The sequence below is a fragment of the Gorilla gorilla genome, chromosome 23, assembly GCF_029281585.2.
Source record: "Gorilla gorilla gorilla isolate KB3781 chromosome 23, NHGRI_mGorGor1-v2.1_pri, whole genome shotgun sequence".
In the NCBI taxonomy this organism is placed as follows: Eukaryota; Metazoa; Chordata; class Mammalia; order Primates; family Hominidae; genus Gorilla; species Gorilla gorilla.
Window position 1 is genome coordinate 43,422,307 of NC_086018.1, and position 22,511 is coordinate 43,444,817.

Here is a 22,511-nt window from a genome sequence, read left to right on the forward strand (position 1 = left end):
AAAACTGCGCTGAAGGCTTGTCCTTCCCTTGCCCGACCGAGGGAGCCAACCTTGCCTGCGCTACAGCTCGCTTATTTTCGTCGCCTGTTCTCCTGATCCTGCGTGTTCTAAAAACCCCTTAGGCTTTCCATGGGTTCCCAGACCATGGCGGTGGCGCTGCCCAGGGACTTGCGGCAGGACGCCAGCCTGGCAAAGAGGAGGCACGCGGAGCTGTGCAGGCAGAAGCGGGTCTTCAACGCCAGAAACAGGATAATTGGGGTGAAAGGGCAGGGGCCGGGACGGGCTTAGAGCGGCAGATGCGGGCGAGGGGCTGCGTGGAGGGGAAAGCAGATGAGTTCTAGGATGAAACATCTGAGCCAGGAGGCTGCAAACGGCCTCCTGCAGGGCCAATAATGCTCCTTCTCGAGCTGGCCTGGAGTCACCAACGGTTCTCCTCCCCTGAGCCAGATTTTCTACAACTCGTTTACAGTGGGGCAGAGATTAAAAATAATGATAAGTAGGATTGTTATTACTGAATAAAATGATCTGGCTCTAACCCTTCTCCTCTGTTTTTCCATTTATAGGGAGACACTGAAGCCTGGGATGTTCAAGTTCATGACCAGAAGATAAAAGAAGCTACTGAAAAAGCTAGACATGAAACCTTTGGTGAGCATTTCCTGAATGCTTATCTATTGGTTTAGGATTGTGTGGCTTTAGACTCCAGTCTTCCCCACCGCCCCCCTGCCCCGCCTTTTTTTTTTTTTTTTTAATTTAATAGAGATAGGGTCTCACTATGTTGCCCAGGCTGGTCTGGAACTCCTGCGTGCAAGTGATCCTCCCACGTCAGTCTCCCAAAGTGCTGGAACTACAGGCATGAGCCACGGTACCCAGCCCTCCTTTCTTCACATATATAAAAAGTTGTCATTTTCACACTCTTCCTCCTTTTAAATTTCACAATTTCTTGTGCCCAGTTAACTTAATGCACTGATTCTTCTCTTAAAAACAGCTATTGAATTCGAATGTGGATTATAAGAAATAGATTTTAAGGGTAAATGTATGTTTTCCTTCATTTTCTTAAAAAACTGGGTAGGAAAAGCCTTAAACACAGAAAGACACACACACACACTAACTTGCTCTGCTCAAAAGTTTAAGACCGTCTATGAAGGACAGCTGTTTATACCAGACAACACATATGTCCAGGCTCACGCCCTCAAGCTGACTCAGAGATAGACATGATTCAAATCATAGTACTCAAGTACCTTGAATACTGTTATTCAAGGTATTATTATTCCACTTCAAATACAACTCATTTTCCCCTATCGTGTCCACCAATTTCAACAATTGTTGAAATTTCACACTTTGAGAGGCTAAAACTAGAGGATCACTTGAGACCAGGAGCTCCAGACTTGCCTGGGCAACAAAGCGAGACCCTATCTCTACAAAAAATAAATTAAAAAAAAAAAAAAAAGAAATTTCAGTGTATTTAAACACCATAAAGATTTTTATAATAGAAAAAAAGCAGGATACAAAATTGTACATACAATGGGCTGTTATGTTTTTAAAATATTTTAAAATATGCTCAGAAGAAGAAGAGAGGAAATATGCCAAAATGTTAGCAGGGTAATGTTGGAGGGATAGAATTATGAGTAAACTTTGTTTTCTCCTTTATACTGTTCTGTATGTTCTAAACATTTTATCTTTTTTATTAATATTTTTAGTTATGAGGTAATTCAATCTTACAAAAACAATGTGACAGGTACATATGTACCCACCATCAGACTAGATGTTAACATTTTGCCAAATTGGCTTCAGATATCTTCAGTGTTTTTTGAGAATTGTGTTTTTTATATATGTGTATATAACAACACCGCCCTGCCCCCTACCTCTTAATTTTCCCCTCCTTTCTCCTCAGAAGTGTTTATCATTCCCATGCTTTTTTTTCTTTTTTCTTTTGAGATGGAGTCTTGCTCTGTCTTCCAGGCTGGAGAGCTGTGGTGCGATCTCAGCTCCCCGCAACCTCCGCCTCCTGGGTTCAAGCGATTCTCCTGTCTCAGCTTCCCGAGTAGCTGGGATTACAGGTGCACACCACCATGCTGGGCTGATTTTTGTATTTTTAGTAGAGACGAGGTTTCACCATGTTGGCCAGGCTGGTCTCGAACTCCTGACCTCAGGTGATCTTCCCGCCTCTGCCTCCCAAAGTGTTGGGATTACAGGCATGAGCCACCAGGCCCAGCCCCCACGCACTATTTATGCTTGTACTATTTATGTATGTATTCATAACAGTATAAAATTGTTTTTATGTGTTTTTAAAATTTATGTAAATGGTATCCTATTGAATAGATCCATTTGCAGTATGCTTTTCTTTCATCCAGGCTTGTATTTTTGAAATTAATCAGTGATTTACATATAGAGAGTATTCATTTTAATTGTTTTATGGCATTTTGTTATATGAATTAACTACAGTTTCTTCATCCATTCCCATACTGATGGCTGGTTTAGATTTTTTTTTTTTCAGTTGTTTTGTCATTGTGGACACTGCTGCAATGACTGTCCATGAATTGTGTCCCTAGCACATGTGAAAGGGATACCTAGAAGTGGAATTGATGGATCAAAGGTAGTTTTATGGGATATTGAAAAATTGTTTTGTTGTAAGTGTACCAAGTTACACTCCTACAAGCAGCAAATGAGAGGTTTTTGTTTTGTTTTGTTTTGTTTTTGAGATGGAGTCTTGCTCTGTCACCAGGCTGGAGTTCAGTGGAGCGATCTCGGCTCACTGCAACCTCTGCCTCCCGGGTTCAAGCGATTCTCCTGCCTCAGCCTCCCAAGTAGCTGTGACTATAGGCACGTGCCACCAAGCCCAGCTAATTTTTGTATTTTTAGTAGAGACGGGGTTTCACCATCTTGGCCAGGATAAGCTCGATCTCTTGACCTCGTGATCCGCCCGCCTCGGCCTCCCGAAGTGCTGGGATTACAGGCGTGAGCCACCATGCCCGGCCGCAAATGAGAGATCTTGTTTCCCCACATCCTTACTAATGTGTGCCATTATTAGCATTTTAAATATTTTGCCTTCGATTCATTGGATGTTTCCCACCTTGTATGGGTGATCATCCTTTCATAATTGTATTGATTACTCAGGTTTTTTTTTTTTTTTTTTTTTTTGAGACAGAGTCTCATTCTGTAACCCAGCCTGGAATGCAGTGGCATGATCTTGGCTCATAGCAACCTCTGCCTCCTGGGTTCAAGCAATTCTTTTGCCTCAGCCTCCCGAGTAGCTGGGACTACAGGCTCCTGCCACCACGCCCGGCTAATTTTGTATTTTTAGTAGAGACAGGGTTTCACCATGTTGGTCAGGCTGGTCTCGAGCTCCCAACCTCAGGTGATCCACCCACCTCGGCCTCCCAAAGTGTTGGGATTACAGGCGTGAGCCACCACACCCAGCCTCAGGTTTCTTTATAGTGATTTGTCTGGCCGTTCCTACACTTTGCCCATTTATTGGGTTGGGGTTTTGGGGTTTTTTTAATTGATTTGTAGATACTCTTTGTATATTCAGGATACTAATCCTTTAATGGCTGTGTTACTTTTTTGGAGGGTTGTATTACTTTTGCAATCACTGAAAAAATTAGTTTTTAAAGTAGATTCATGGGCTGGGTTCAGTGGCTCACTTCTGTAATCCCAGTGACTGGGGAGGCTGAGGCAGAAAGATGGTTGGAGGCCAGGAGACCAGCCCAGGCAACATAATGAGGCCCTATCTCTAAAAAACTAAATAATAAAAAATAAAATGGATTCAAATTTATTTTTTCCTCTGAATCCTAAGCTTATGGATATGCTGTATCTCTTCCAGCTGCTGAAATGAGGCAAAATGACAAAATCATGTGCATATTGGAAAACCGGAAAAAGAGGGATAGGAAAAATCTCTGTAGGGCTATCAATGACTTCCAACAGAGCTTTCAGAAGCCAGAAACTCGCCGTGAATTTGATCTGTCCGACCCCCTAGCCCTTAAGAAAGATCTTCCAGCCCGGCAGTCAGATAATGATGTTCGGAATACGGTATCAGGAATGCAGAAATTCATGGGAGAGGATTTAAACTTCCATGAGAGGAAGAAATTCCAAGAGGAACAAAACAGAGAATGGTCTTTGCAGCAGCAAAGGGAATGGAAGAATGCCCGTGCTGAACAAAAATGCGCAGGTAATGAAACAGAAGAGATGAGCTGGTCTCAACGCTCTCTTCAACAAACCAATCCTACAGTTTTTTTTTTTTTAAGCAACCCCACAGTTTTTGTGGGATTTGTTTAAAGTCCTACTAATGTGCACAGACAGCCACATGCTACTTTGGCCCTGTGGGGAAAGAAAAGTCAGAGCCTGCGCTCCGGGAGGGAAACACCTGCAATCACGCCTCAGTCATGTGGAAAACACTTTCCGTGTCGGGGTCCCAGTTGGATGCCAGTGTGCAGAGGTAACTCAGAATCGGTCCCTGCCCTCCCAGTCTGCGGGGAAGGTGAATGGGAAAGATGCAGGTCTTCCTGAGTCTCTTGGGTGCTGTGGTAGAAATTCCTACAGGGGACTTTGGGGGTGTAGTTGCAGACGTGGTGGTCACATGCCCTCACCAGGACTCCCCAAGCCCAGGGAACCTCTTGGGCAAAGGCTCCAAGGCATGAAACAGCCTCTCATTGAGGGAACTGCAGAAAGCCCCATGCGTCCTCACTGAGGTCAGCAGTATTCTGCTCTCCCAGCTCCTCTTCATGCCTGCACTCGAGCAGCACTGACCCTCCCAGCCACTTCTGTGCCGGAAAGACCAGGTAATGAAGACAACAACATCCCTGCTCTCTTGGGGTGTGTCAGCAGGTGATGGAATAGTGGGGAGCTATGAGGAAGACAAAACAGGGACCAGGCACAGAGAGGAATGCACTCCGCCTTCTTGAGCCCCTCCTCTCTGCCTGTTAGTTTGCAGTCTCCTTGCTCGGCTCATCCTCCTCCCCGCCTCTTCTCTCCCCAGTCTACTCTCCATGAGTGATGTCTCCCCAGATCATCTTCTCCCATTCTTCTCCGACTCCTACCAGATTTATGCCCTCCCTGCTCCACTGGAACTGCCCTGGCCAACCTCACCAGTGACCTCCATGTCGCCCAATCCAAGGTCGGTTTTTGACCTTCATCTTGACCTAACAGTCGATCACCTCCTGCTCCTGGAAATCCGCATGCAATTCAGCTTTCAGAACACCACTGTCACATTAGCTCCCTTCCCATCCAGGTCCTTTGTTGGTTTCTCATCTGCTCATCCTCTGGATGTTGTTCACACCGGTGCTCTCCTCTACCAGCTAAACTCACCCGAGTGATCTTGTCCGGTCTCATGGCTTTAAATGCCACCTATAGGCCATCATTTCCCAGGTTTATACCTCCAGCCTGGACTCTTCCCTGAATCCAGACTCATAAATTCATCTAACTTCTCTTGGATGTCTAATGCACTTGTCAAGATCAGCACAAGTCCAATAACTCTGTTCTTTCCTGCAGACCTGACCTACCCACATCCGTGACAGCTCCTTTCTTCTAGCTGCCCAGGCCCCAGCCCAAGTAATCTTGACTCCTTCCTTTCTCTCCATTTTTCAACTACTTTCCACACCCTCCAACATTCCCATTCTGAACTAAGGCTATCAGCATCTCTCGGCGGCTGGGCGTAGTGGCTCATGCCTGTAATCTCAGCATTTTGGGAGGCCGAGGAGGAAAGATCACTTGAAGCCAAGAGATCAAGGCCAGCCTGGGCAACAAAGTGAGACCTCATCTCTACAAAAAATTAAAAAGTTAGCTGGGCATGGTGTCATGCCCATGTAGTCCCAGCTACTCAGGAGGCTGAGGCAGGAGGATCACTGAGCCTGGAAGGTCAAGGCTGCAGTGAGCCGTGATTGTGCCACCGCTCTCCAGCCTGGGCAGCAGAGTGAGACCCTGTCTCAAAAAAAAAAAAAAGACCGGGCACAGTGGCTCATGCCTGTAATCCCAGCACTTTGGGAGGCTGAGGCGGGCAGATCACGAGGTCAGGAGATTGAGACCATCCTGGCTAACACGGTGAAACCCCACCTCTACTAAAAATACAAAAAATTAGCTGGGAGTGGTGGCGGGTGCCTGTAGTCCCAGCTACTCGGGAGGCTGAGGCAGGAAAATGGCGTGAACCCAGGAGGCGGAGCTTGCAGTGAGCTGAGATTGCGCCACTGCACTCCACCCTGGGCGACAGAGTGAGACTCCATCTCAAACAAACAAACAAACAAAAAGCATCTCTCAGCTGCTCTTTGGGTCTCTCCCCTTATCCTACAGAGTAAACATTTCACTCAGAGTAAACGATTTTTTTCAGAGACCTACAATGCCTTCACAGTCTGGCCTTATCTCCTGCTATGCTGCCCTCTCACTCCATTCTTTCCACACTATCTTGCTGTTTTCAGACGTGAGTATATCAGGCTCACTTCTGCTTCAGGGCCTTTGCATGTGCTGTTCCCTCTGCTTAGAAATGTCTTTCCCCGGATATCTGTAGGGATCACCACTCTCCTCCAGGGCTGTGCTAAAGTGCTATCTTATCAGTGAGGCTTCCCCTGACCCCCCTATTTTAAACCCTGTACCCTCCTCCCACCCCACATTCCGTATCCCGTTGCTTTATTTTTCTCCATAGCCTTGATCACTGACATGTTGTATGGTTCATCCATCTCCCAAGTGGTCTAAATGTCCACCTCTGGCCAGAAGGCTTTGTTTCAGCTGTGGACTTGGTTCTTCAGCAGTCTTCTTGACATCTCACAGGAACCCTCACAACATATCGGAGAGCAGCCCTGGATCCTCTTCTGCATCTGCTCCTTTTTCCATCTTTCTCCTCCTACTAACTGGTACCTCCTGCCCTTAAACCAGAAGTCTAGGGAATCGTCCATGACCCACCCCTGACTCCAGGCCATCTCTGACTCTTGTCCCTTCTACCTCCTGCATATATTTTGAACTGTCTGCTTGTCCCCATTCCTGCTGTCACCCTTGTGATGCAAGCCACCATCTCAGCTGAACAGACCTCTGCCAAGATCTTTCTGATGGCCTCCACTTCCTTTCTTGCCCCTCTCTGGTCCATTCCCAAAACAGCAGTCAGTGATACTTTTAAACAATGTGGGGTTTGGCCAGGTGCGGTGGCTCACACCTGTAATCCCAGCACTTTGGGAGTCCGAGGTGGGTGGATCCCCTGAGGTCAGGAGTTTGAGACCAGCCTGGCCAACACGGTGAAACCCCGTCTCTACTAAAAATACAAAAATTAGCCGGGCGTGGTGGCATGTGCCTGTAATCCCAGCTACTTGGGGGGCTGAGGCAGGAGAATCACTTGAACCCAGGAGGTGGAGGTTGCAGTGAGCCGAGACTGTGCCACTGCACTCTAGCCTGGGCAACAAGAGCGAAACTCGTCTCAAAAAAAAAAAAAAATGCGGGGTTGGACAGCATCACCCTACCCCTTCGATCCCAGCTTCAAGCCCGCTAATGGCTTCCCACGCACTTGGAAAGAGATGGAGAATACTCCTGCAGCCCACAGGCTCTGCATGCTGGGCCTCTGCCCACCTCTCCACTGTCAACTCCGCCCCCTCCACTTGCTGTGTTCCTGCCATCTTCCTCTTTCACTTCCGGATTCCACTGAATCCTTTCCCACCCCAGAACCTCTGCACCTGCTCCCAACCCACTTTTGTCCTGCAGGTCTCAAACATCATTTGCTCCCAGAGGAGCAATCCCCTACCCTCCCCGTGAACCTCAGCTGCCTCAGCCGGGAGCCCCCAGCATATCTCCTCTTGGTCTCTCCGTCCTTTCCTCCCTGTCACTGCTACAGTTGGTGTTAATACATTTATTCTGAGTTCATGTGTTGGTTGATGTCTCCTCTCCTAGGCAGCAAGTTCCAGGAAGGCAGGAAAAGCCCTTTCTGTCTTACTCCCCATTATGTATCATGTGCCCAGCAAAGTGGGACCCCCATGCTAGGCTCTCCATGGCTCTGTGTTAAATGGATGAATGAACAAATGAACGGTGAGAGGTGAGGCTGACTGTGCAGAGGCCAGAAATTGAAGATGAAAGAGTTTGGTCTCTGCTTTTGGAGACAGTGAGGAGACCCACAGGGCACAAATACTTGAATGAAGAAACTTCTGATCGATGACTTTTTCTTAACGTAATAATTCTGCAAGCCGGGCATGGTGGCTCACGCCTGTAATCGCAGCACTTTGGGAGGCCAAGGTGGGTGGATCACCTGAGGTCAGGAGTTCAAGACCAGCCTGGCCAACATGGTGAAACCCTGTCTCTAGTGAAAATACAAAATTAGCTGGGCGTGGTGGTGCGCGCCTGTAATCTCAGCTACCCCGGAGGCTGAGGCAGGAGAATTGCTGGAACCCAGGAGGCAGAGGTTGCAGTGAGCCAAGATGCACCACTGCACTCCAGCCTGGGCAACAGAGCGAGACTCCGTGTCAAATAATAATAATATTATTATTAATACTACTATTATTATTAATTATTAATACTACTATTATTATTAATTATTAATAATGTTATTATTAAGTATTAATAATAATAGTATTATTACTAATAATGTTATTATTCTGCAAAGGAGGTGTGTCCTGCTTCACAGGTAAGGACACAGGCTCAGCAAGGCTAAGTAATAGTTGAGATTAACAGAGTTCGGAAATGTCTGGGCTGGGATGTGAGCCTCCTCTGTTTGACTCCAAATCTTCACATTTTGCTTTTGGACCTTCTACCTTGACCCCTTCACCTCCTGCTCCTCCTCTTTCTCTTACTCATTGGCCTGACCAAGTCCTCCTGCCACTCCACAGTATCTGTCATCTGGCCCCACTTCCTCCATAGAGTCCTGTCTGGTTTCTTGCTCTTTCACTTCTGGATTTCGCTGAATCCTTTCCCAAAACCTCTGCACCTGCTCCCAACCCACTTCTTTTGTCCTGCAGGTCTCAAACGTCATTTCTTGGGGCTGTAGAGTATCTCTTGCCCACTGTAAGGATGTAGCTGCCTCAGGATAGAGCAGGACAGCAAGGGGCACACCACCAGCCTGTCCCAGGACCCCAGCATAGTAGTGATCACTAGCACTCATCTGGGAGCTTGACTCTCCCACAGCCTTCAGAGGCAGGTCCTGTCATTATTGTTCCCGTCCTCATGCTCATGGCTAAGGACGTGGTAGGAGGCAAAGGCACGAACGGCCACACGTGGGAAGGTGCTCCTGTGGCCAGGTCGATCTGATTGCTTCTTGCCTCCTTTCAGAGGCCCTCTACACAGAGACAAGGCTGCAGTTTGATGAGACAGCCAAGCACCTCCAGAAGCTGGAAAGCACCACCAGAAAGGCAGTTTGTGCATCTGTGAAAGACTTCAACAAGAGCCAGGTATAGGTACTCTGAGACTTCGGGCTCCACACCTGGAGGGGAGGATGAGCCCACTACGGCTTCCCAAGGCTCTCCGGCCTCCCTGGGATCCCAGTCTCAGCCTGCTCCCTGGTCACATGACCGGCCCTGACAGAGACCCTGATGGGCTGCCTGATGACAGAGATGGATGAGATCCAGTCCTGTCCCTTAGCTCTGAATCTTGGAGGGAAACCTGCCAAACTAGCCATGTAACCTGGGGAAGTCAGCTCACCTTTCTACACCTCAGTTTCTTCTTCTGTAACATGAGGATGGTGACATCCACCTAGACTGTTACCGCCTAGCTCTGCTCCACTGCCTGGTACTGGTTTCCATTCTTCCCACCTCTCAGACTTCCCCTTTACTGAGAACAGCTACTTGGTTGCTCACCGATGGCAGGGATGATGAAGATCATAATGAGCTCGAACACTGGGGCCTCCTGAGACCTCCCGCCTCCTCTCTAAACTCTGGCCCCCCTCCTCCCACACACTCCCCTCCCCTCCAACCTGATGCTGAAATTGCTGAAATAGGTTCTTCTTTTTGTTTCTTTGGTTTTTTTGTTTGTTTGTTTTTGAGACAGGGTCTCACTCCATCACCCAGGCTGAAGTGTAGTGGCACGATCATGGCTCACCGCAGCCTCGACCTCCCGGGCTCAGATGATCCCCCCACCTGAGCCATCCAAGTAGCTGGGACTACAGTCACGCGCCACCATGCCCAGCTAATTTTTGTATTTTTTTGTAGACACAGGGTTTTGCCATGTTGCCCAGTCTGGTCTCAAACTCCTGAGCTCAAGCAGTCCTCCTGCCTCAGCCTCCCAAAGTGCTGGGATTACCACATCTGGCCCTCTTTTCGTTTTGGAAATTAGAGCTCGCCCCCCTGCCTCTCCCTCCCCCCACAAGGTTTTCTTTTCAAATGCAATTCTGTTTTCTGGTGGGTGGGGACTTTGCCTGGGTTCGTTGATCAGGTTCGCTCGTCAACTAGAGCTATGGTCCCCAAAGAAGGCTGTGCAGGATCTGTGGGAGAGCAGATACCAGAGCCCTGCTTCATATTCATTTTTAACCTCATCACTTTTGATTTCCATGTACATGTGTAGTTATAAGCATGTGCTATCATTAAGGTATAGTAGTACCACGCTGTGAACTAAATATATTGGAGATACAAGCTCAAAACTGTCCTGGTGGAGGCAGGCAGTCAAAAATCCCAGAGAGGCTGGACCAGACACCAGAGAATGTGGGTTTTCAACACGGGGGAGAGGAATGAGGAGAGCCAACTGCGGGTGCTGGGGAGGACCAAAAGGCAACGCAAGACACCTGAAGTCCGAGCTCACCACCCAGTGAGCTGCAAAGGTCTTAGAGATCATCCATCCCTGCCCTTCATTTTACAGAGGGCGCCCAAAGAGGGGAGGCTGTTCGCTCCAGTCCCCACTGCAAGTGAATGGCAGGATGTGGGGCCCTTGACAATTAGTCCACTGTTGGCTGGTGATCCGCTCATTCATTTATGGAAGCGATGGTGATGATGATGATGATAATTCACTCATTCATTCATCAATTCAACCAGTGTTTATTGAGCCCTTCCTGCTGGGCATTGGAGTGGCTTTTGCTAAACCCTATTGTCTCATTCATCAATTTATTCAATTCATATATTCTAGAAGATGTTTAATGGCCATCCACAGCCTGCCTGGTTTTCTCAGACCCCCGGCTCCTCATGTGGATGCCACGAGGCAGCACCATTGCAAACACTCCTGCACTGGGAAAAGCCGCCCTCTGGCTTCTGCAGCTCTGCTCCTAACTACAACTAGGCTTTTAAATTAACCTGGGATGTTAATCCAAAGCCCAAGCAGGCCGGTCCAGTTCAACAGAAAGGACACACATGAGGGCCTCCAGTTCTCGGGTCGGGGTTCATTTCGTCAGAGAGGCATTGTGGCATCAGGGTGTGGCACACAGGCTCTGGAGCCTGACCACACGGGTGCAAGACCAGGCTCTGCCCTGCAGCCTTGGGCAGGCCACCCACTGCGTCCATTTGATCATCTGCAGAATGAGGAAGCGACAACACCCTCCTGTGTCGGTCAGAATGTGCTAACCCTTGCTGGGGTAAGAAGCAGCAGTCTCAGTGGCTTAAACAGAAAGTTGATGTTCCATGCATGCTCCCTGCCCGCCATGGACGGGCTGTGAGGCCTGTTCCTTGGCATCCTCACTTTGGAGCCCAGGCCCTGGGATGGAGCGACCGTCAGCCAGAGGATCCCTGCAGGAGGAGAGAAGGAATGTGGCTAGTCCCCGCAGGCTTCCTCCCAGGAGCAGTACTGCCACCTCTGCTCACATTTCTTTTTTTTTTTTTTTTTTTTTTGAGGTGGAGTCTTGTTCTGTTGCCCAGCCTGGAGTGTGCAGTGGCGCGATCTTGGCTCACTACAAGCTCTGCCTCCCGGGTTCACAACATTCTCCTGCCTCAGCCTCCCGAGTAGCTGGGATTATAGGCCTCTACCACCACGCCCAGCTAATTTTTTCTATTTTTAGTAAAGATGGGGTTTCACCATGTTGGCCAGGCTGGTCTCGAACTCCTGACCTCATGATTTGCCCACTTTGGCCTCCCAAAGTAAGAACAGTGTTGAATCACTTGAACCTGGGAGGCAGAGGTTGCGGTGAGCCGAGATTGTGCCACTGCACTCCAGCCTGGGTGACAGAGCGAGACTCCGTCTCAAAAAACAACAACAACAACAAAAAAAACGGGTGTAGGGGCTTGGAAGGATGAGCTGACTTCCTTAGGGCGTACTCAGTGGCAAGTCCGGTATTGAAGTTGGGCCTGTCTAACTACAAAGCTTGTACTGTGTGACTCAATCAAGCTGGCCTCTGGTGAGCACATGTGGGAGGCCAGCTCCTTGCAAACTGCCCTGTCCATGTGTTACTGAGGACAACTGTAAACCCAAGTACATGTCTCCTAAGCCATCTCCTGACTTTACAGAGAAATGACTGCAGCCCAGAGAGGGGAGGTGACTTGGTATAGGCCACACAGCCAGGGACCCCCCCCAGGGAATCAAACAGAAATGAGACCTGGAATTACTTTGTACCGGGGGCTGCGGCTCAGGACCACTGAAGTGACAGTGCATTTTCTACCACTGTTGTAAATCACTCTGTTGAGCGTTCTTTGCAGCCCACAGATGTCCAAGGGTTGCCAGGGGCACAGAGCCCTGCCTTGGGTGGGACCAGGCCCACGCGGGGTGTCGGCCTAATTCAAGGAGGGAGTTCCCTGCCTTGGCAAGTTGGTGCAAGACCCGGAGCTCTTATGCACACACCCAACAGGTGGTGATCTCCCGAGTCCAGCCCACCCGCCCAGCAGTGCGCAGGCAGCCAGGGGTTCAAGGACCCACCCACATCCGTGCCTGACAAGTCTCCCCTCCACCCACTCCTGCTGCCCTTGGCATATCCTCCCCTCGAGGGCCCCCAGTGAGATTTGCTGGCCTGGGTGTCAGAATGCCCCTGGGATCACTCGGACCATCTTTAATGTCTTCACCTGCTTAGGCCATCAAGTCAGTGGAAAGGAAAAAGCAAGAGAAAAAGCAAGAACAAGAGGACAACTTGGCCGAGATCACCAGCGTCCTGCGTGGGGACCTGCTCTCCGAGAACCCGCAGCAGGCAGCCAGCTCCTTCGGGCCCCACCGCGTGGTCCCTGACCGCTGGAAGGGCATGACCCAGGAGCAGCTGGAGCAGATCCGCCTAGTCCAGAAGCAGCAAATCCAGGAGAAGCTGGTGACTGCCCTGCCCCTTTTTCCAGAGCCCATAGAGCCAGGCTTTTTGCTCCCACTGCCTTCCAGGCACAAATGTAGTTGTAGCAGGCCTTGTGCTCTGCCCTAGGACCTGCCCTCAAGGAGTTTCCCTTCTAGTCGGTGGGAGACAAGAGCCAGATAGTCTCACACCCGTATGATGTGGCATCAGGAGTAGGAGTGCCAAGGTAGAGGACAGTAGAATGGGAAGACATTGAAGCAAAGACCCAAAAGAGGGTAGGGAGGGAGCCATGTGTCTACCTGGGAAAAGGGCGACCGGGCAGGGTGAGCTGCAAGGGCAAAGGCCTTGACGCAGGACCCTGCCAGACCTGCTCAGAGAAGGGCGTGGAGCCTGGTGACTAGAGTGGAGTGAGGAGAGGGGCAGGTACGGAGGCCTCAGAGGCAGACGGTCGAGGTCCTGGCAGTCCACTGGGGAGGACTTTGGCTTCTTCTGTGACTGAGACGGGGAACTCTGCAGGGTTTTGGACAGAGGAGTGACAGGATCTGACTTAGGTTGAACAGGATCCCCAGCGTGATCCCCCTGGATTGAGGGCAGACACTAGGGGCTGAGGGGGAAGGAAGGAGATCTCCAGGAAGGCCTTTGCAGTGTTCACAGTGAGAGGTGATGCTGGCTGGGACCACGGGACAGGCAGTGGGGGTGCTGAGCAATGGTCAGATTCTGGATCTGTTTTGAAGGTAGAGTCGACAGGATCGGATGCATGATTGGGTGGGGACGTGTGAAAGAGAGGAGTTAAAGGCGACTCTAGGTCCTGTGGCCTGAGCAACTAGAGGGATGGAATTGGCATTTCCAGAGACGGGGAAGGTGGTGGGAGGAGCAGGTTGGTGGGTGGGGAGGGGTGGAAATCAAAGTTACAATTTTGGATACGTTAAGTGTGCAAAGTCCGTTAGATATCTGTATCTATTAGGATTACATTTGCCTGAATGTGGCAGAAAACCACACATAACAGCATCTTAAACAAAATAGAACTTTCTCTCTTGCAAGTAGACTAAATCCTCAGGAAAACAGTCCAGGGCTGGTATGGCAGCTCTGTGGTCATTGACTGATGTCCTGCTATCCTTGGCTCCTGGCTCTCACTTCTTAGTGCAAGATGGCTGCTTGAGCACCAGCCATCACATGCATAGTCCAGCTACCAGGAAGGAGGAAGGGAGAACACTCTAAGGAGATTTCCACTTATATTTCACTGGACAACACTTAGTCACAAGGTTGCCCCTAACTCTAAAGAAGTCAAGGAAATGTGTTTATTCCAGACAGTGAAGTGCTGGTGATTGTTTTACTAAAGAAGAACGAAAAATGGTTACTGGGAGACAAGTAGTATTTTCTGCCACAATCTCCAATTAAAGCCCAGGAGGCAGCTGGATATGTAACATAGGGCTCAGAACAAGGTCTGGGCCAGAGGCATAAATGTGAGTCGTCACCTACAGAGAGAATGTATGCATGTATTTTGAGACAGTCTCACTCTATCACCCTGGCTGGAGTGCAGTCATGCAGTCTCGGCCCACTGCAACCTCTGCCTCCTGAGTTCAAGCGATTCTCCTGCCTCAGCCTCCCCAGTAGTTGGGATTACAGGCATGCACCACCACACCCAGCTGCTTTTTGTATTTTTTGTAGAGGTAGGGTATCGTCATGTTGGCCAGGCTGGTCTCAAACTCCTGGTCTCAAGTGATCCACCCACCTCAGCCTCCCATAGTGCCGGGATTACAGGCGTGAGCCACCATGCCCGGCCCTACAGAGAGTATTTAAAGCTGAGGACTGAGTCCTGCTCCCACCTCCCCAGCACCCCCCTTCTCACCACCACTGTTGATAAAGAGCAAAGGCATCTGAGAAGGGGCCGCCAGGGAGGTGGACAGATGCAAGTCGTGGTTTCCTGGAGGCCAAGTGAGGAAAGGTGTTTGGGAGGGAAGGAGAGGGGAACCCCTGGGTCAAATGCTGCTGCCAGGCTCAGGCTAAACACTGGATCCAGCACCATGGCAGTCACCAGGGACCCTGTCAGGAAGGAGCATGTTTGGCAGAGGAGTGGGGCTGCCAGCGTAATGGGCTCAAGAGAGAACAGGCAGGAAACGAATGGAGATGGCACATGCAGACAGCACTTACAAGGCGTTTGCTGTAAAGGGTGCAGAGAAATGGAGTGGGAGCTGGTGGGGGCCATGAGGTGAAGGGAAAGTTTTTGTTTGTCTTGATTGTAGAAATAACAGCATGCTTGTCATTCAGCCGGAGTGATGCAGTAGAGGGGGAAATTGATGCCAGAGGAGAGACTTGCTGGAGCTGTGTCCCTGGGCTGCAGGAGAGCGAGGGACATGGAGTGCTAGTTGAGGGCTTGGTGTGGCCTCTGGGAGCTCAGAGCCATCATTGGAGTCACGGGAAGGGGCATCAGGGCGGGAGCTTGCGGGTGAACAGAATTGAGACCTGAATTGATGTGTACTGGGGGCTGTGGCTCAGGACCACTGAAGTGACCGTCAGTTTCTACCTTTTAGAGGTAGAACTGAGCAGGGTCGGGGGTAGTTAGTGCTAAATGGTCATCTAGAAGAGCTGGAGAGGGAACAGCCTGGAGGAAAGGGACAGGATGGTCGGACAGTGCCCAGAGCCCACTAGGGGGTCATAGTCAGATGACTGGGTCACCCCATAGGTCTGGGTCACCCCATAGTCTGGGTCACCCCAGAGAGCACTGTCAGGGTGTCCCCCACCATGCTTAGCCGGATTCATTGTGGTCACCACCTGCCTGACCAAGTGAAGGACTCAGGGGGCCGAGGGTATTGGCCTGGGAGCATCTGCCATGAGACGAACCAGGGGGCCAGAGAGAGATTGGAAAAGTGGCGGCCAGCAGACTGGAGGTCACACTTTGCGGGGGGCATAATCATTGGAATCAGGGACTTGGAGAGAGAGTGGAAGAGACAGGTTAGAGCAGTGAGACTGTTATTGGTAATGACAAGGGAAGGGTGGAGGGTCCCAAAGGGAGGGTCTCCGGACCCGCAGCATCGGCCGGGTGGGGCCTGCAGTCTGTGGTTTCGAAAGCCCCCAGGGGATTCTGGTGCCTACTCAAGTTTGAGAACCACTGGTAGGGTGTGCCCAGGGGGTGAGAAGGTGAAGCCGGGACTAGATCTTTGGAGAGGAGGCAGGAGAGCTGAGCAGCTGGGGACAAGAGAGGGCTGTCTCTGTGTGTGCTCAAACCACTGAGAATCCTGGCAGGAGAGATCTGGAGAGGGTCTCAAACCTGCAAAGAGTGGGTGGAAGAGGCCAGGCTGGGGTGGCAGGTGCCATAGTTGGTGTAAGCTTCTGATTTGGTGGGTCTGGGGAGGAGGAGGGACAGTGGCGGTGGCGTGGACCAGGGCATGAGGAGTGGGTGGGGCAGCTCGCCCACCTGCTTCTCTGCAGGCCAGAGGTGCACATGTGTGGGAGGCTGCAGTGGGGCCGGGACCTGGGCAGGCAGGGGGCGTGAAGTTCAGGAAGTAGTCCAAGGTGAAAGGGCCCTGCTCTGTGCTTCAGGACTGCCGCTCTGCCTGGACCGTCTGGCACAGAAGATCGGCCGGCCATCCTGAAAGCAGTATTGCTGTCTAGTTTTCATTTTTTATAGAAAATTAAGAAGACAGAAAAGCACAAAGGGGGAAAACACACACATGAAACCTCCCCACTCAGAAATACTGCCCGCCTCCTTTCTGGGTCCTTGCCTCCATCCCCTTTTCTATGCTTGGAGGTAACTGGGAAAGTTGAGATCTCACCTCAAACAGCTGGGCTGTCTGCTTTGCTCTTAGCCCGGGTAAGTGTGTCCCATGCCATTCCCTGTTTGCCACCAAGCAGCTTGTGTGATGACCCTGGGCTCCTGAGAGCAGCCTGGCTTTACAGTGGGGGACACTGAGGTTCATGAGAGCAGGGTGACTTGCCTCGTGGGTGACAAAGCCCGCCAGCCTGCCTTCAGTCCCAGGATGGGGCCGCCCAGACCCCCGTGCCACTCACCGGACACATCCTTGCTTATTTGGCGGGAGGAGGCTCTGCCCTAAAAATGGCAAACTTGGGCAAAGGGGACTCGTCTTCAGCCCTAACAAAGCTGGCAACACACGGGGAAGTACCCCTCCCTCCACACAAATCCAGCTTCCTCTTCCAGGGCTCCAGAGTTTTCACAGTGAGGAGGGCAGTGAGGAATGAGCTGAAACATAGCAACTCAGGGGTTGGAGTGCCCCTCTAGGACCATAACTTTCCTGTCACCGGGTGAGGCTGTGGTGTCTGCATGTTCTGGAAGCTGCGCAGGTGATCTGCGTTCAGCTGTGGGGCAGCCGGCCATGGCTCATGGAGGTGGCATCTGACAGCTGACTGAGCCAGGGAGCCCCCTGAGGACCTGAGGAGAAAGACTCTGGGCCCAGCCTGCACCTGGGAGCCCTGCACCTGGGAGCCCTGCACCCGGGAGCCGGGAGTGGAGGCTGCTGTAGGAATTGAGTCCCTGCTGTGCCTTTAGGAGAAGGAGGACGGCCAGCACCTCCTGACGGGAGAGGGCAGCCGGGCCACATGGAATGAGGGCAGGCTGGGGGTCTCCTCTGGCTTCCTGCATGACATCGGTCACCTACCTGCTCGTCCTCTGAGCCTCAGTTTCCCCATCTGTAGAATGAGAGGCCAGGCCTCCTAGATAATCCCCTGGGGTTCTTTGGCTCTGGGGAAAGGTGGTGGTGAGCCGCCTCTTTTCCTTCCAGAGGCTCCGGGAAGAAAAGCGCCAGCGAGACCTGGACTGGGACCGGCGGAGGATTCAGGGGGCTTGCGCCACCCTGCTGTTTGAGCGGCAGCAGTGGCGGCAGCAGCGCGACCTGCGCAGAGCTCTGGACAGCAGCAACCTCAGCCTGGCCAAGGAGCAGCGTTTGCAGTGAGTGCTGGGTGGGACCAGGGCCAGGTGGGGGACCGGGTGGAGGGACCGCGGGGCTGTGGAGGTCAAGGACAAGGAGGGGGCAGGAGGGGAAACACCCCGCCCTGGTGGTCCTCATCTGGACACTGTGGACCTCAAGTGGGCTGGCTTGGGTTGACAGACCCATGGGCCACGGGTCACTGCTGTCCACACGGGGTGCATGGGTGGAGGGCACCGGAAAGCCCCAGGGAAGAGCACTGAGTCTGCTGGGGGAGTCAGGAAGGTTTCCTGGAGGAGGCTTCATTGGTGAGACCCAGGAGGAGGATGGCACTGCCTACTCAGGGACGGCTTTCCAGGTAGAGAGAGGGGCTCCTGGGCTGCCCCGAAAAAGCCTGGAGTCTCTTGGTTATAGACAGGACTCCAAGAATTCAGAGCTCCAGCTACAAGAAGATGTCAAATGCAAGCAAACAGGTGAACTTGCACCTGAAAAACACAGTATTTATTTACTTATTTATCTAGCTCTTGGCTTAAACTCAGGGGGGACCCAGGAATATTTTCTCCAATCCGATATCTGGTTGCTGGTGGGTCCATCTGTTATCACTTCTGCTGAAGGCCTAAAAGGAGCATTAAGAGTGATCTGAGGGCTGGGCTCAGTGGCTCACGCCTGTAATCCCAGCACTTTGGGAGGCTGAGGCGGGCGGATTATGAGGTCAGGAGTTTGAGACCAGACTGGCCAACATGGTGAAACTAAAATAAAACTAAACTAAAAAGACAAAAATTAGCCAGGCGTGGTGGCACACAGTTGAAATCCCAGCTACTGGGGAGGCTGAGGCAGGAGGATGGCCTGAGCCCAGGGGCTGGAGGCTGCAGTGAGCAATGATCGCACCACTGCACTCCACCCTGGGTGGCAGAGAGAGATGTTGTCTCTAAAAACAAGAAAAGAATGATCTGAGAAATCAAACGGGGTGAACAAAGTGTACAGTCACACCCACGGAGATTTAATTTTCATATGTCCCCAAATGTTACTGGTGTAAGTCCCTAATCTAACTGCAGTGTAATTATAAAGTGACCCTCGCCACTGAGGAGCGGTTGAGATGGATCATTTTGGGGGGCTCATTAGGTGTGAAACGTATTCTGTATTTTGGGGATAACACACTAATAAAAAGTTTGTGTGCCTTTTCAAAAAAAAAAAAGAATAGGAAGTATACACATTTGCTGACCTTTTTTTTTTTTCTCATTTTGTTATCAGGAAAAAATATATGAATGAAGTCTATACAAATCAACCCACGGGAGACTATTTCACACAATTTAATACAGGAAGTCGATAATGAGGAACACACCCTTGTTCCCATCATTCACGTATAAAGAGTGGCTACCTTAAAGAGTCACGTTTCTTTTTTAAAGATACACTCCTTGGGCCACAAGTACCCTTCAGCTGTAATCGTCCACTATGGACAAAACATTTATCTAACCTCTCCCTTCTATTTCTGTGAGGAATATTCGTTTCTGTTCAACTCAGCTCAGCGAAGGTCTTGGGTGGGGCTCTGGGAAGTAGCTCCACACGGGCCTGCTCAGGGCCACCCTAGAGAGAGGTGGTATTTAAGGTGGGCCTGTGTTCTGCACAGACTCTAGGTTCAGCTGCAGTAATCGTTACTGCTGCCAAATCCAAGCTCTGTGCAAATCCAAACACTTCATGTAGAATTCACTAATGTGATTCTCACAACAGCTGGTGGTGCGTATTTTTACTACTCACATTCTCTAGTTGAATAACCTGAGTTACAGACACGTTAAGTGACTTGGCGAGGTCATACCCCCAGGAAGTGTGGGCGCTTGGGATTGAACCCAAGGAGAACTGGCTCTCAGGCACTTCACTCGGCCGGCTCCTACAGCTGACCTGAAACAGCAGTGGCCTTGAAACAACAGAGGCTCGGCTGGGCACTATGGCTTACGCCTGTAATCCCAGCACTTTGGGAGGCTGAGGTGGGCGGATCATGAGGTCAGGAGTTCAAGACCATCCTGGCCAACATGGTGAAACCCCGTCTCTACTAAAAATACAAAAATTAGCCTGACGTGGTGGTGTGCGCCTGTAGTCCCAGCTAGTTGGGAGTCTGAGGCAGGAGAATTGCTTGAACCCGGGAGGTGGAGGTTGCAGTGAGCCAAGATTGCGCCACTGCACTCCAGCCTAGCGACAGAGCAAGACTCTGTCAAAAAAACAAACAAAAACAAAACCAGAGGCTGATTTCTGCTCTCATAGAAGTGCAAGCTCATATGGTGGCTCTGCTGAGGCTCCTTCCAGCTTGTGGCTCTGTCCTCTCCGCCGCCACACGCAGCTCCTGTCTTGTGGTCCAGGATGCTGCTCCGGCCTCCACCATCCTGCCACGCTCTGGCCAGCAGCGAGGAGGAAAGGCAAAAAAGAAGGGGGTCGGCATGCTACTTCTCCATGACGACATGGCATGGAAAGTGCATTTCACCTCCGCTTGTATCGCGTGGACCAGAATTCAGTCATGTGACCACACCTAGGTGAATGGAGGCTGGGAAGCTTAGCTGGCTGACCGTGTGACCAGACCATCATTCTACAATTGTATACAAATGAAGTAATATATTAGGGGACAACTAGCTATCTGCTGCAGGCCACACTTGAAGAGTGACTTGGAAATTGCCAGGCAGGAGGTGTGGGGAGGCATTTTCCACTGAGAGTGGGGACTAAGTCCAGCCCTGTCCTTGACCTCAAGGACGGGATTTCTGGCCCCAAGGCCCAGAAATGACTGGGTTCCCCCCACCCCAGTTACCTCTTCCTCCTCCACATGGGTTTCTTGTGGGGCCATATACCCAGGGCCATTGACAGATGGCAGCTCTTGGCATGTTATCCTTAGCTGAGATAGAGCTGGATACTCCAGTGCAGACAGCTTAGCTCACCTTACCCTCCGTCTACATGCCCCTCTGGTTCTTCCCATGCTCAGACCCTTCACTGGCTGACGTTCCACCTGAGCCTCAGGGTCGGTAGGGTTTTTAGGTGGACAGAGTGGGGCTGGACTTGCTAGCAGGCATAAACAAAGGCACTGTGGTGTCCAGGAGAGAAGTGGCAGGGCAGTATCTGCTGAGGTGGGTGTGTAGAGGGCCTGGGGGCCGGTGTGGGGTGGGGGTGGAAGGAAGAGGCGTGTGGCCAAGGTGTGAGGAGCAGGCAGGGCCCACAAGGAAGGCTGCACACTTTATCCTGAAGGTAAAAGGGGAGCTTGGAGAGAGTTGTCGGCCAGGCAGAGAGGGCTGGGTGTGCTCTAGCAGCCCAGCAGGCTCAGGCCACCCAGGGGCTGCCAAAAGGGAGGCAAGGCTTTGCAGACAGACTTTATGCCTCCCTCTGGATCCAGGCCCACACGGGCTCCCAGGCAAAGCATTTGAACAAATGACCACACTGAAGACATGGTTCAAATTCAGTCGATCAAGTAATGCTGCCACCCCCAGGCTGGTGTGGGACCACGGGTGGGACCCAGGGGACTGCCTCAGGACCTGTAACTAGAGTGTGGATTGTGATGTAAAGCCAGAGAGGGGAGGGTGAGAGTTGGTTTGTTAGCACGCCCTGTGTACCAGGCTCCCACTGGGCCTCTTGGGCAGATGGTCTCTTTAAACTGCCCCCGTCGCACCGCTGGAAAGCAGCTGCTTAGCCTCGTTTTGCATCCACAAAATGAAGGACCTCACTGTTCTCACTGCACCAGGCAGGGCCACCATGCGGATCCCAGGGCTTCAAAACTCTCAGCCAGCTGCTCACCCCTTGTTTCCTGAACTGGAGCTGCGTATTTTCAGAGTGACTGACGGTAACACGGACACTCCCTGTAGGGAAAGGGGTTGGGGGTGTACTCATTTCCCAGGCTGCCATTAACAAATGCCTGCAGACCGAGTGGCTTAACCAGGAGAAACTTAGAGTTCCTCGAGGCGCTGGAGGCCAGAAGTCCAAATTGAGGTGTAGGCTGTGTTGCTTCCCTCTGAGGCTGCGAAGAAGGATCTGTTCCGGGCCTCTGCCCCAGCTCCTGGTAGTTTGCTGGTGATCTCTGGTGTTCCTTGGCTTGTACACGCATCACTCTGATCTGTGCCTTCCTCTTCCTGTGGTCTTCCCTGTGTGCGTGTATGTGTCCAAATTTCCCCTTTTCATAAGGACAACAGCCACGTTGGGTTAGAGCCTAACCTAATGACCTCATATTAACTTATTTCATTTACAATTAACCTATTTCCAAATAAGGTTCTATTCTGAGGTACCTGGGATTGGGACTCCAACATATCTTTTGTGGGAGGACCCAATTCAACCCACAACAAGGGGAAAGGCAGGAGGGCACCTGGTTCCGTTGCCTCCCAGGATAACTCCATTAGGAACATTTGTGTCCAGGCTGAACAAGCCAGGCTCTGGGAGGGCCCCAGTGATGGGCGAGTGACAGCCAATACTGTCATTCATCCTCCTGCTTTCAAGTGGGGAGATAAAGGGAGAAATGGGAAATAATGTCGGTTCATTCAATGAGCACTGAGCACTCTTCCTGTCCTGGATCAGGCTAGGCCCTGGGCCAGGAT

General features: G+C 51.1%; 1 protein-coding gene across 2 annotated transcripts; it reads left to right on the forward strand.

Annotated features, from left to right (window-relative positions):
* The first annotated feature begins 123 nt into the window (after positions 1–123).
* On the forward strand, positions 124–19,339 carry RIBC2 (RIB43A domain with coiled-coils 2). Of its 2 annotated transcripts, none has more exons than XM_019017945.4 (7): positions 124–258; positions 564–645; positions 3,821–4,165; positions 9,226–9,344; positions 12,872–13,099; positions 17,812–17,978; positions 19,207–19,339. In XM_019017945.4, exons 1-7 carry the CDS (start codon positions 130–132, stop codon positions 19,283–19,285), a joined length of 1,149 nt encoding a protein of 382 aa, XP_018873490.1. In that variant the 5' UTR covers positions 124–129; the 3' UTR covers positions 19,286–19,339. The 2 variants fall into 2 exon arrangements, with proteins under 2 accessions (XP_018873490.1, XP_063560856.1); XM_063704786.1 differs by having other exon boundaries at positions 3,974–4,165.
* Positions 19,340–22,511: the final 3,172 nt, after the last annotated feature.